The sequence below is a fragment of the Carassius gibelio genome, chromosome B21 (assembly GCF_023724105.1).
Source record: "Carassius gibelio isolate Cgi1373 ecotype wild population from Czech Republic chromosome B21, carGib1.2-hapl.c, whole genome shotgun sequence".
Lineage (NCBI taxonomy): Eukaryota > Metazoa > Chordata > Actinopteri > Cypriniformes > Cyprinidae > Carassius > Carassius gibelio.
The window spans coordinates 14,110,237-14,125,138 of NC_068416.1; the positions used below are offsets into that span (position 1 = coordinate 14,110,237).

General features: G+C 37.9%; 1 protein-coding gene across 13 annotated transcripts in view; it reads left to right on the forward strand.

Annotated features, from left to right (window-relative positions):
- The window catches only part of nrxn2a (neurexin 2a), a 339,692-nt gene that overhangs the window by 37,017 nt on the left and 287,773 nt on the right, over positions 1–14,902 (forward strand). For all 13 annotated transcript variants that reach the window (XM_052588890.1, XM_052588893.1, XM_052588894.1 and 10 more), the window contains exons 2-3: positions 11,826–11,986; positions 12,106–13,059. In XM_052588890.1, coding sequence (XP_052444850.1) covers positions 12,336–13,059 — 724 coding nt within the window. In that variant the 5' untranslated portion in view covers positions 11,826–11,986; positions 12,106–12,335. The remainder of the gene's footprint in view (positions 1–11,825; positions 11,987–12,105; positions 13,060–14,902) is intronic.

The window sequence follows — 14,902 nt, forward strand, 5'->3', positions numbered from 1 at the left end:
ATCTTTCTTACAAACAATAGAAGTGTTTGATTTGTGAACAAATTCTTTTCAGTCATTTTTTTTCAGTGAGCTGCTAAAACCTGATCTCAAAATGATTCAATAACAAATCACTCTGAATAAAAATAATTGCATCTGCATCAAATTTAAATAATAATAATAAAAAATCCTTATTCTGTAACCACATATGAGAGGACAGGTCAGGGAATAGTCATGAAAATTAATTTGTCAATAAGAGTGCTGATTATTTATTTATATTTCATTTAGATTAATGTGTTAAAAGGGAAAGTTGTTTGTTTGCAAATTGGACAACAGCAGTATGTTTGTTGTTGCATGGGCACGAGTAAAGACAATGCAATAAAAAGATGTGGTTTTATTGTCTTTTTTATTACCTTGCAACACCCAGTCTTGCACATCACATTCACAACTAAAACTTTTTTTTTTTTATGGATTCGCTAGTGGTGCAGCACTTTGGCTGAATATTTTTGTTGAAATAATAATGCAGTCGGTCAACTTACTCTTAATACAACCAAATGTAAAAAAATCATTCAACCCCAGTTCTTTTTTTCTACATAAAAACTGGTTCTTTATTTCCATAATTTTTTTCCCTATATTTTTTTGTTCTAAATTTCCAGTCCTGCATGTCCCAGTACATTCCCCATCACAGCTCTGTGAACCATTTTTGTATGTATGTCAGCATCTGTCTGGCTGTTGGATGGCCTGTATCAGCACATTTGTGTCTAAAGAGTGTTGTACATCTGTAAAATTGCTCTCATGGGCTCAATCCACCCCCAGTGACTGTTTCATCCACCGCTGCTCCAGGGTTTATCCACCTCAGCAGAGCCCACTGAGAGTGATGGGGTACAGGGTACGACCCCAAACCCGCTGCATGAACAAAAGGAGAACAACTGTAGGACTTATAGTGACTTGTGGATGTGGAATGAGCTACTAACTGTAATGTGCCTTATGAGGTTAAAAAGTCTAGCAATGTGTTAGTTTATGATGCAGATACATCTCTATAATATCTCTACATTGTATTATGTTTTTCATGACTTTAAGCTCCATCTCACATGGCTTGTGATAGATAATATCAGTTACGGTTAACAGCAGCGGTTTGGGACCGTGCTGCGGGTGTGTACATTTCCGCTCATTGAATACACACATGGCTTTCTTATGTACAGCAGAGGGGGAGAAATAATGCCACTGTGTCACTTTGGTATCCACTGGAGTAGGTAAATTGCACAGGATACAAACTGAAGTGGTATGCTAATGTGACTGCTTGTGTCATAGTTGTCACAGCCGGTTAGCGTGAAAAGCCAGGGACGGGATGAGCAAGTTAGGCAACGACTTTGTTGTCGAATTGCGTGGGCCGAGCCAGAAGCATCAGTTAACTAAAGACTGTCACCCCTCGTTCCCTGTTGTTGATTCTCACCCTATTGATTTTCTTTACATTTGATTCCATTCGAGAGCCATCGAGGTCACACCTGCCATCCATCGTGAGGTGTTGTGGATATATATTGATTGGATTAGAAACAGAGAGGTTCATCCTTGTCCATTTAATGATAGACAAGTTGCACTGGAGAATTGTCCGAATGACAAATGGACTGCAATGGACTATGTTGTTCTCTGGCCATGTTTTATTCTGAAAGTATTTTTTCCCATTTGTTTTCTCAGTGGGGATTTTCTGAACATTGCTAAATAAAGAGTTCTAAGATATGAATCAAACCAACCAGCTCAAAGCATACTAACTTCAATTTGAATCTAAACCAAAATATACAAAGGATTGCCGAGTATTACTCAGAATTACTGACAAGAATGTTTGGCTTTTTGATTTTTGATGTCATTACAAATAATGGAGATGGAGACACCAAAGAATGCATGACTGTAATGAAATGATTTGAATTAAAACATGCTGATGGAATGTAACAAATGATGGTGCAATTTAACACCATAACAAGAATAAATAAACATTGAATAAATATTGAAACATAATCCAATTTGTTATTGTGTATTTTTTTTTGTAAAAAAATCTAAATAACTTATATTGAGCAATAAATTTTTACAGCATATTAACCCCTGTAAATGTTAGTTTAAGGGCACCTATTATGCAAAATTAATGTGATTTTTCTAAGAACCAGACTATTTTGCTCTCTTTCTGGTTCATTAAATAGTCATACACCTGCCATGTCTGATCTTCACCTGTATGGGGATTCTGGGCACGGGGCAGAAAGGACAAATATTTACAACATTCACTGTAATATTGAAAATAATTGTTGAAAGTGCAAGTCTTGTGGTCTCCCCCAGGAACTACGACCCCGTGCATGTGGAACAGACCGAACCTCAGCATTGTGTCATATCATCCTCAAGATGTGACATGAGCCTAGCTTTATTTATGTCCTCCCCTTGTTCCTGCTTGCTCACACTTCCCTTTGGACTGCGAAAGTGATAGGAAACAAATGAGACGGTCCTGTAGGACTGCAGGCCCACATGCTGTATCTGCTGTGCCCTGACCTTATCGCTTGCTCCACGCTCTGCACTGCACTACATCACACCAGGGTCTCCAGGGCTACTCCATCCAGTCAGCCAAGTCAGTGTCCTCCCTTCCCCTCGCCTCCATTCACATCTCAGCCGCCAGGCTCCGTCCCTTCCAACAGCCACCACACAACGTCTTGACCACCCCTGTCTGCCCGCATCTTCGCACTCCCCGCGGTCAACCCCCCCACTTCCTACAGCCGTTAAACCCTCCAAACCTTGGAAGTGTGCTGGAAAAACAGACAGAATGGCAAATCTGATAATGCAATGCAGATATACCAGGGGCTTTTTTTTGCATACTCTGCAATATGTCAGGAAAAACACAACGCATGCATACTTGCAGAACCACTTCGCAGCTCAATGGTTTCTTACCGGAGGGGTTTTTAAAACAACAGTCGCCTCGGCCCGTATTCCATTAGCTGCAGCTCTTTCGATTTGCCTTTGCCTACTCTTTGCTTTTGAGACATGGCAATTATTTCTGGCACCTGCAAGATCGAATGAAGGGGAAACTCAGACAATGTGTGGTAATTAGATCTTGTGTGTTTTACCCTGCGATTATGTGCTTGACAATTTGTCATTGAGTGGACTCCGCAGCTGTCGCCAGAGTCGAGGCATGCGTCTATCAAAATAGCTCCGCCTCTCAGAGTTCCCTCCTCCCCCTCCTTCACGTTCTGCATTATTTTACCCGAGGCATCACGGATGTTCTGAATGCATGTAGACAGTACAATCGTTTTAGGCACCTGTGCAATTAAAGTTGTCTTTGGATCACATGTTAGATGCTTTAATAATGGAAATATGTCTGTGTATTTCATTGTAAGTGTTATTTCTCCCTCCAGCGACTTTGCTTGTCTCCGTCCACCCCCTCTTTTCACCCCCTCCTTTCTTCCTTCTCCTTCTCTCTCCATCTCACATTAACACGTACACACATTTTTAATGGAGCATCACAACTCCTGCTGCACTCCAGTGGATGGTATTCAGAGAGCCTCTTTCATACAGCAACATTTGGATGAACTTCGATATAAATGCTTATGAAGATCATATTTTCTCTAGAATAGTCCCTTGTAAATTCTTAAGTCCCTGCTCGTATTCACATCAAGCTGTCAAGAGCATACTAAGTGTGTAAATGTATACAATGAAGTGAATATTTTTGTATGCTCCTATTTGGCCTTTTTTAGACACAATTACTGCTGTGTAAATGGTAAACACTTGTTTACTGCTTAGCAAGTTGATGCTAATTCCTGATGTGTACTTTTGAGGGGTTTCCTCAACACTACACAGCACTGGCAAGCACTCAGTTTTAATAAGACCTGGATTCTTTGCATAATTTGTAGTACTAGCCATTTTTATTTTCAGTGCTTTTAAAGAATAACTATGCAGTAGCTATGACTCATCCATAACCGAAGACTCACATTAATATAATATAATATAATATAATATAATATAATATAATATAATATAATATAATATAATATAATATAATATTTTAATTATTATTCTTATTAGATAGGCCAATATATAAATTAGGGATGTAACGATATTATCAATATCGAAATATCGCAATACCAAAACTGTCTTGATATAACTGTGGGCACATGACAACATTAAAAACTCTCTTCCAGGCAAAAAGTGTAGTTTTTAAATATATATTTAAACGTATTATTCTAACATAAAAGGTTTTTAAAGTTGTATTTTGGGTCATTATGCTTTGACACAGTATCTGTCAAATGAATTAAAACCATAAGCACAATACTGCTTAATCCCTTCATCAAGTCTGTTTGCACTGCATGTGTCAAAGCGAAGTGCACACTTCATTCATGCGGTTAGCTCATGATCCAGTGTTTCACAAGCCTCAGAACGGCTCTGTTCACAGTGAATGACTGCAGTGAACTCATTTATTGCACATGCTGTGAGTTTAGCATGTGTTTGGGAACGCAACAGCCATCATTTAGGCTTTATTTTGCCTGAGCGCATGAATGAAGTATGCACTTTGCTTGGGGAAGTCGTGGCCTAGTGGTTAGAGAGTTTGACTCCTAACCCTAGGGTTGTGGGTTCGAGTCTCGGGCATAAATGGCTGCCCACTGCACCGGGTGTGTGTGTGCACTTTGGATGGGATAAATGCAGAGCACAAATTCTGAGTATGGGTCACCATACTTGGCTGAATGTCACGTCACTTTCACTTTTTTTTTTTTTATGGTAGTTGATTACAGCATTTCACTAAATTGTAGTGAGATGTGTGTTTTGTAAGCCTGTTTTCACTGGAGCTGGAGTTTTCCGTAAAAATAAAAGCTATACTGTCCTGCCGTTTTGTCAAAATAAAAGCTTAAAAGTGCAGTATGAATTGCTGACAGTTAGCGGTGACAGTTAGTATGCAGTCCAATTTTTTAAATCTCTTTCAAGAAATTAGGAAAGAAGTATTGTAATTTATCTTACTGTAGTGTAAAGCAAAAATTATATGAAAAAAAAACTATTAAATATTAATTTTCATTTATTTTACAGTGCAATTGTTTTACAATATATGGCTATTACTGCCATTGTTGTTATTATCACTATTATTATAATCTAATTTGTTTAGCTTCCTAAAACACCAGTGTGAACGTAATTTAAACTGAGACTGTATACCACAAATAAAAAGAGGGTTGAGTCCCCTTTAAAGTTCAGGAACAAGTCAATTCACTGACGTTTTCTAACTTACCGGTAAGTTTTCTTAGTTAAGAACATGGGTTGCAGCTCTTAATTTTGAACTCTCAAAGTGCATTAGATAGAATCATTTATCTTTTATTTTTCTTCATTTGTCTTTTTTTATATTGCAATAAATATATCTTCAACTAAATATTGTGATATTATAGTATTGCGAGATTTGTACATCCGTAATATAAATCATAATCTAATCTAATCTAATAATAATAATAATAAATGTAATGTTAAAAGTGATACTGAAATTATGCAAAAAATTACTTGTACTATGATGTACTTTTTATTATATCAATCATATTTCACTAACAATAATAACAATTTAATAAAAATGATAGCGGTAAATATCATGTATAAAATTATACAGAAATTGTTCAGAAAATAAAAAAATATAACCTGTATTATAGTATACTACGTTATATAAAATAAATGTATAAAATATGCATTTATTTTTGTTGTTTTTTTATTACATAGTACAAGCTATTTTATGTTTACTTCTAGTAATAATAAATAATTTAATAATATATATACTAATGCAGATACTAATAAAAGTACTAATAGTAATTTATTAATAAACTGTAGAAATGACATTTAAACACTTTTAGAATTAAATGACCGTAGCTTGTTAATGTCATGCATATTTTTATGATGGATTTTCATATTTTAAGATAAAAGTCTGGGTCTTTCATTTAGATTTTATGGTTTTATTCGTATAAAACAATACAATTAATTATTTAAGAAGTAGAATTGCCTGATAAGTTTTCAATACATTTTTTATTAGATTTTTATATGACAAATATGAAAAATATAAATATCATGCTCTAGGACATAAGTGCTTGAAACACCCTGTTATTAAACAGATCTTGAGATGGAAACTTGGAAACTAGAAGCTAGTCAGTTTGGAAATGTCAAGAGGAGTTTAATGTGGCCGTTTTCTCCACAGAGCTGTGGTTGGTAGCCTTGGGTCGAATGCATTCCCACCTCCAATGAGACTTCACAGTAAAAAGGGCAAGTTTTCCACAAAGATGGGTTGAAGCGATGGTCCAGTGGGTGTTAGATTACAGAAAGCATGTCAAAGAGTTTGCTAGCCTCTGCCTGCTCTTGCTTTGAACCCTTCGTCCATCACGGACAGGTGGAGTTAGACCAATCATCTGGGACTTTAAGCTCATAGCTCTCTCCCTCTGAGCCTCACACAGTTCTGCTTAAATGGGATTTCGGCTGCATCCTATGCCGCTGTACTGATCTCACATCCAAGCCTGGAGCTCTAACTGATGGTGGGTCAGCGGCGCTGTCCGTGGTGCTGAAATTTGCTGGCTGCTGTCCGTGGTTCTGAAAGGACAGCCGGCTTTTCTGCCATAGAAGGAAGCTACCATCTCCCTTGCGGCTAGTCACATACCTCATCTCAATTATCTCTCCTCGTATGGACCAAGAACTCCGAAGTCATGAACACACAATCTGAACCAACCATTTGCTAACCATCTGCCATTCTTGCTTAGCGCAGCCCCGGATGCTCTTCTGCAGCTACAAAAGGGGGCAGATTTTTACCGGAACTGCCATTCCGTGTGGGTAGGTGGCGGAGGAGGACTCTGTTTTTAATCATGCTGATTTGGTTTGGCTAATTAAAAGAAACATCAAGAGGAAATAATGTGAGGCAGAACCGCAATGCTTAATTGAATATGAATGTGCTAATTTGAGTGTGATCTTTAAATATAAGCTTGACAAAAGATGCTCATGTATTCAGTGGGCGTTTTGTTGCGTATGTGCTAATTGTAAATTCACGCCACGGACTCGCTCCCTAAAGTGCCCTCAGTGCATCCTTATGCTGTCCATTACTCTCCAATGTAAGAGCAGAAAGCATGGCTAATTCTATTTGGTTCTAGCTCAGATAGCACACTGACCTGGGAACTGGGCTTTGATCAGCAAGTGTGGAGTGCTTAAATCTGCACTAAAACATTATTAGTGGGAAGATAACAATTCGGATTGGGTTTTCTCACTGTCACGAGTGGACAGGAACATGCCCAACACTTTGTCAGGGGCGCCTCTCCTGCTCTTTTCATTGTTATACGCTGTGTTGTAGTCATGCATCACGCTCAAGGGCAGATAATGACCTTAATGACAATGACCGTACCGGTAGAAAGAGAGGAATGCTTTCTATTTGGATTTCCAACTGGTTTCCCAACATGCATATGTTTAGCAAGACCTGTTACAAATGAGCACGCCATGCACCCGAGGCACTTTGGCATGTGCTGATAAAGTGCGAGATGGGGTCGCTTTGAGACAGAGATGGGGACTCGAGTTTGAGACTCGGACTCGAGTGCGACTTAAGTCGCACAAACAGTGACTTCAGACTCGACTTGAGACTCGTCCTCGAAAGACTTCAGACTCGACTCGGACTCGAGCTCCGGGACTCTTGAACAATGTTAATTTTTAGTAAACGTCAGATGAGCTCGCTGTTAGAGTTGTGACGTTCGCGAACGAACCGATTCTTTTGAACGGCTCATAAACATGAACGATGGGAGCCGAGTCACGGCTGGAGGGGAGCCGTTCTTTCTGTCGTTCTTTTTTCCTATGCGTGTTTCAGAGCGCGTGTTTCACACAGATGCACACAAATGAGCTCCTCCGCGAGACAGAACAGTTATAGGGGGAGGGGCGCACCCAGCGCAGGCCAACCCTTTATAGCGTGATGATATTAGTTATTAGTTGTGCACGCATCCTTCACGTGAGTACTCCAGTGGAAAAAAACCTGAGTGCCTCTGTCATTGGGTAGGAGCGGAGCCATGACGTTTTGCACAGATATTCATTGCAGCCCACTTTGTTATTGTTCATTGACTTGAAGGGGCTGATGTCCTATTTGCAAAGTTTACAGTAGTAATAGTATGTAGACATTTCCATTTTATTTATTCTTATTTTATCTACTTTAAATATTTTTGGTTCTCTATCAAAATGTTCTTGTGTGATAACAATGTTCTTGTGTGGAAGTGTTTGTAGTAAAAGCTGTTTTGCACAGAAATTCATTGCAGCCGGCTTTGTTTTTGATGTTTATTTGTGAGTAGGTATTGTATGAATAAAATAAGTCAGCGTAGCTTTGTTCATTCTTAAGCCAGACAAGAGGTGTGCAGCTATACAGCCAGGACAGACAGAAGGCCATTACTGAATCCATAAATGCAAAATACAGATATTAACTTAAAAGTAAAGCATTCTTGGTGTTTTTGTCATGTTGCAATAGCCTGTTTACACTGATTATATACCAAAATCAAAGTTGATATTGTATGCTAATAGATAGAGTTGTCATAATAACATATTACATGCTTTGAATTCCTTATATATACCTATGCAGTGTTCTAAGCAGCTTGGATGGGTCGCTGTACGTGATGCAACATTTATTATAACCAGAGACTTAATATAATAAAGAGACTTGAGACTTGACTTGGACTCTAGCTCAGAGACTTGAGACTTGACTTGGACTCTAGCTCAGAGACTTGAGACTTGACTTGGACTCTAGCTCAGAGACTTGTGAGCATCTCTGCTTTGAGAGACACTACATTTATGTCAATTTGTTACTTACAGACTATAAAGTCATTGTCACTTCCAGAACAATGCATGCAATGCAGCAGTACAAAATGATCCTTCTGCGGGGAGAACAGTCTGTCTGCCACGTTAAAGCGGAATTACATGGCCGATATATTTGGAATAGCAAAGGATTGAGTGTTACAGGAGCCAATTCCATCTAAATTGAACTACTTTTCATTTCAATTATGCTTTATATTTCGTCTCTCCCCTCCCATCCCCATGTGTGCACGTTGGCTTTATTGCACAGTGCAGCATGCTGTATGGCTGTACGGCTATTAAAAATGTTGTCACTAATCCTTTGACAAACATAAGAGAACATAATCTTTCACAAGACCTTTTTAAATATTTTCCACAGATTCTGTGCCATTGGTAACCTTTTAAAACAGGCCTTTTAATTTATCTTCAGCACTTCATCTTTTTTTCCCGTCTACTATTTGCAGAAAACGACCTAATAGACCCTTCTATTTATACTTATGCTCTTTCCCCAACGAGTGGAGAGCATTATTTAAGGCCAGGTTTTGAAAGGCAGAAAAGCTGTTATCACTTTTAAGGTCTTTTGAAAAGTCCTCTTGTGCACAATCACAGTAATTAATTAGAAGCAAATGAGAAATTAAGCTTGCATTTTGTGTGATCAAATAATTTTTTCTTTGCACACGGAGAGCATATTGCTTTAATATCGTCTCTTCTGCCATGCAAGCTCCTTTATTTATGGATGCTGATGAGGCCAGAGGAACAGAGGGGACCCCTGAGCTCTGTACGGCACCCTGCTGCACGGTGATCTGTTTTCCTGGGCCAAATTTACTCAGCAGTTGCGCCACATTTGTGCGTGGTAATTCATCTCAGAAACCTTTCTTATGTCTTCATCACTTCACTTGTTACCTTATTCATCTCTCTTATTCTCTAACCACCTGCATCCCAGCGTGATACATTCACTGAAAACGTGCTCTGTGGGTATTTTAATGACATCTTTGTCATTATATGTCTAAATTAGGTCTGATTGATTGATTGATTTCAGTAGTAGTAGTATTTCAGTTAGTAGTATATTATTATTATTATTATTATTGTGTGGTGAGATTGCTTTTATATGACATTCATGTAAAGCAAGCTTTTTCAATTTAATCATATCAGCAATAATTCTTTCATTCACTGGATATTTTAATTAAATAATTTGCCATGATAACGATAATAATTTTATTTATAGCAATCATCATCATCATTATTATTATTATTGTATGGTGCAATTGCTTTTTTACTATGTATTCATGGAAAACACACTGTTTGTGTTTTATTTTGACTATGAAACAGTGCTGGGCCATCAATATTTTAACTAAGTCATTTGTCAACTTTTTAGCAAGAATAGTTATTTGTTTATTTATTTATTTATTATAAAGGTAAATATTATTATTATTATTGTTGTTGTTGTTGTTGTTGTTGTATGCATTTGCTTTTATACTATGTAGTCATGAGAAACATGCTGTTTGTTTAATTTTTGACCACGGTAGCATCTCCCTCATTCACTGAAACAGTGCTGGGCCATGGATATTTTAATAGATATTTCAAGTCATTTGTCATCTTGTATCTAAATTAGGCTTGATGGTGATGATGATTTTTTTAAATGTATTTTAGGGCAGTCAAACTGATTGCGATTCATCTCATCCAAAATAAAGGTTTGTGTTTACAAATAAAACGTGTATACAGTGTATATTCATATGTAAACACACACGTTTAAGAAATATTTACGTGTTTGTGTGTGTGTGTGTATATATATATATATATATATATATATATATATATATATATTGTTATTTTATACATAAATATAAATATATATAATTATGTATTTCTCAAATGTATACATTTGTTTGTGTGTGTATGTGTGTGTGTTTATGTATATATAAATATAAATATACACAGTACACAGACATGTATTATGTAAACAAACTTATATTTCGGATGCAGTTAATCACGATTAATCAATTTGACAGCCTTTATTTTTTTATTTTTTTATTTATTTATTATTATTATTAGTAGTAGTAGTATTTCTTTCAGTAATGACAAACATTGATTGACTGATTGATTCATTGATTTCCTGATTGATTGTTGGGTTTTGTTTTTTATAAATGTATACTATATTCAAAAAACTTTGTGAAATGCTTGCCTCAGTTTACATCAAACTACCAATGGAAACCAAGTATTAAACACTTTTTTTTAAAATAGCTATTGTGTTTTCTGTTGATCAAGTACTAATTCATAAAATGATTATGAATATATCCGGACTCTTGATATGTGATTGGTTATATGTTGTGGAATTCCTACAGTGTGCCGTATATTGCAGTAGTCTGCTGCAAACTCCACAGCCTAGCACTCATAACTGACCCGCAATATCAGACGTTACTGTTGATTTGCTGTAAGCATTGAGCAGTTATCACAGATTTGCATATTCCCTTTAATGAATTCGGCACACATACAGAGCGCACAAATAAAAGGAGTGTGGTGTGATCATGCCGTTGCATACTCCTCATTAATAAACATGCATCATTTACACTCCTCACCTGATGCCCGTACTACGCTCACATTCTGTCTTATTATCTGTCATCCTCTGCTGTCAGACGCTGTGTCTAGTGAACTACTATGCTCAGCCACTATATGGGTGAAAGAGAGAGGTGTTGATTGACTGAGAGGGCTTCAGGGGGCTCAAAGCTGTTTAAAACACTAGCTGCGAGCTGGTTTGTGAATATTCATCTGTGAACTGATCGGCAAATTTGCAAAGCCAATGAGGGGATCTGTCTACTAGCCCAGTCTGTTACAATGCAAAGTGCATTAAAGATTGATTTCATTATGCTCAAAGATTTTAGCTGAGGGAATAAAACTGCTAGGTCTTGATTTTGTGATCAAACTGGTCTCCTAATAGAAATTCACAACCAACGGCATGAAGAAATGATTGTACTTTGATGTGAGTCACAGACAAAATTTAGGAGTGCATGTGAGTTTGGTCATAAATTAACATACTGTCTGTTTTATTTTTCAACTTTCAGGCCTGGACATTGGATTTCTGGTGGTGACGACTTACCGGTGGAATGCAGATGCACTTCTCTAAAGGAAGCTGAGGTTTTCTGGGGAGAGAAATCATGTATTTGACCTACTACCCACAAAACGAAAAATACAACCACAGCAGTAATCCTACTTTTGCTAGAGGGTGAGATGCATAAATCGGTCTTTTAACATGTCGAGTCAACTAGATTTTTAGGGCAGTTTTAGATTTCAAAGCACTAAGTAACGTGTGAGTTTTATATATACATATATATGTTCTTTCAGAAGTGTTCCTCAATGGAGTTATTCAGAAGAGAATCAAGATGGAGAATCAAGTGAAAAGAAACTCTAAAATATTAGGGTTTTTTTAGAAAACTGGGACCTTGCTATTTCTGCAGTGCTATTTTGGAAAGGCCAGATAAATTAATACGCTAGACTGGGAATAAATCTCTCCTCTGCAGTGGATTAAGAGAAACGGAACATTAGAAAAGGAGGATTAGGAGCACGCTTGGAAGATGATGACGCGGAAGTGGAGGTGCAGGGCGAAGTTCTCGCAGGCCTCTGTTTGGCTGGGACTCATGGTGGCCATCGCAGTCACCATGGCTCTGGAGTTCGACGGTCTGCCCGGTCAGTGGGTCCGCTATGGACCCTGGGAGGCGGGAGCCACCGGCGAGCTGAGCTTCACCATGAAGACGAATATAAGCAAAGCTGTAGTGCTGTACCTGGACGATGGCGGCAACTGTGACTTCCTGGAGCTCTTGATCAACGACGGCCGTCTGCAGTTGCGCTTCGCCATCCACTGCGGCGAGCCGGCCTCGTTGCACATGGAGACACACGTCAACGATGAGCGCTGGCATCGCGTGCTGCTCACGAGGAATTACCGTGAGACCATGTTGGCAATGGACGGGGAGAGCAAAGTGGCGGAGGTGAAGTCCAAGCGAAGGGAAATGATGGTGGCGAGCGACTTGTACGTGGGTGGCATCCCACCGGATGTGCGCCTCTCGGCCCTCACGTCCAGCACGGTCAAGTACGAGCCGCCTTTCCGAGGCCTGATAGCAAACTTGATGTTAGGAGAGACTCCTCCTGCTCTCCTGGACAGTCAGGGTGTGAAGAATGATCTGGAATACCTGTGTACCAAACAAAACCCCTGCAGCAATGGAGGACGCTGCTCCATCCGTGACAGCGAGGTGCTGTGCGATTGCTCCAATACTGGCTACAAAGGGAAATACTGCACTGAAGGTAAGCAAGGTGATGTGCTTCAAGGCCTTACATAACTTGAAGATGTACTTATCACAATTTCTTACTTGATAACATGCTTTGCTGTCAAGGTAAAATGTTTGCTTTTAAGGAACTCAAGGGCTCAGGAGTTGGAAATTATTAACCATTATCTGATCTGGTCTGCCTGTTTTCTAATCGTTTGGTTGAGTGTTTGTCTTATCTTCATCCTCTGCTCTTAAACTGCAGTTGGACTGCAAAAATGTTTGCAATATCTACAGTGCAACTGCAGCACGATGTTGAAATGTAGAAATAGCTCAGCCAAACATGGAAATTTGGAACAAAATGAGGGTGATTTTCGTTTCGAACTATATTCTGGTCACTCTTTTCTATTAGTTACAATGATGGGATTTTGAAGATTTGAAAAGGGTGCAAAAGCAGCTTAAAAGTGGTTTATACGAATTGTGTACTACTGTATGTTTCAAGTCTTCTGAAGCCATACGAGAGCTTTGTGTGAGGAACAGACTTAAATGAAGACTATATTCAGTGATATTCGTCCTCTCCAGTGAACTGTTATCCAATGTGACCTGATCAGTGAACCAGTGAGTTCAAGTTTAGGGCAGATTTCAGTTTTCAAGGAGTTAAACTGTGTGTTCAAAATACACACAAAGCTATTATATGACTTTAGAAGTCTATGAATATCATGGTTTTCAGATGGACGACATCTGTGATGCATTTGTGGTGTTTTAATATATATATATATATATATATATATATATATATATATATATATTCTTTTTTTTTTTTTTTTTACATTTTTGCTACTTGACACTGAGGTCTCGTTCACTTTCATTATGTTAAGAAGAGTGGACAGGATGTTCTCCAAAAAAATCACCTTTTGCATTTTTTAGAATATAAATTCATACAGGCTTGGAATGACGATGAGTAAAGAAAGTGTAGCTGAACCATTCCTTTGAAGTTGTGATTAAACGGAAGTTGCGGCAGATCTTTTCTTCCATGTTGTGACATGCATCCAGGTGTAACAGGAACAGACTTGCTTCTATGCATCGGTTGTTGATTGATTTAGATGTGGGTGTAGCATTAAAATGGGGGTAGGTGATAAAAGGTGAAGTTTTAGCAGAATAAATGATTGGAGAGTACAGCATACTGAAATATGACATTTTTATTTTAAAATGATGAGGTCAAAAAATAAAAAAAAGGAATGGGTTCTATAACAGGCTGAATTTTCATTTCATGCTGACTTTAATGAAGCACTGAAAAAACACTTTTACTGTGGTGTGTTTCAGATGGTCTGGTATTACTGCACATTAGCTTTTTAAAATGCCTCGAGAATTTATAGCTAATGAGGTATCTTTGGATGTAGATCTCATTAGACCAGGTTCAGAGGGTTTGCATGTTTACAGATGTTCAGACAAAAAAAAACAGTTTATTTTAACTGTAAATAAAGGATTGATATGGGGGGGAAAGCATCTCAAACATATACGACGGAAAGATAAGCATATAGCACATTATTTGTATCCTGCTGTAAGCTTTATTTAAATAACATGGTTTCTTTTAGCCTTTTAAATATTGGAAAATGTAGCTAAACATAAAGAGGGGGAAATCTAGTTTAAAGATTTTATATGAAAATCATGCTACCTGCCAAAGTAATAATCCACTAAATCATGCCAGCATTATCACAGTGAGACATCTTTCATTTTAGATCCGTATTATTATGTGAAATCCAATACAAAGCACTAGTAAATCATATCCGAGCCTTCCGGACTGATGTATTCCACCAGAAAATGATCAGAACTGTGTTTGCATTAGTAATTTTAGCTGTGTACAATCTGTATGCTTGTGTAGC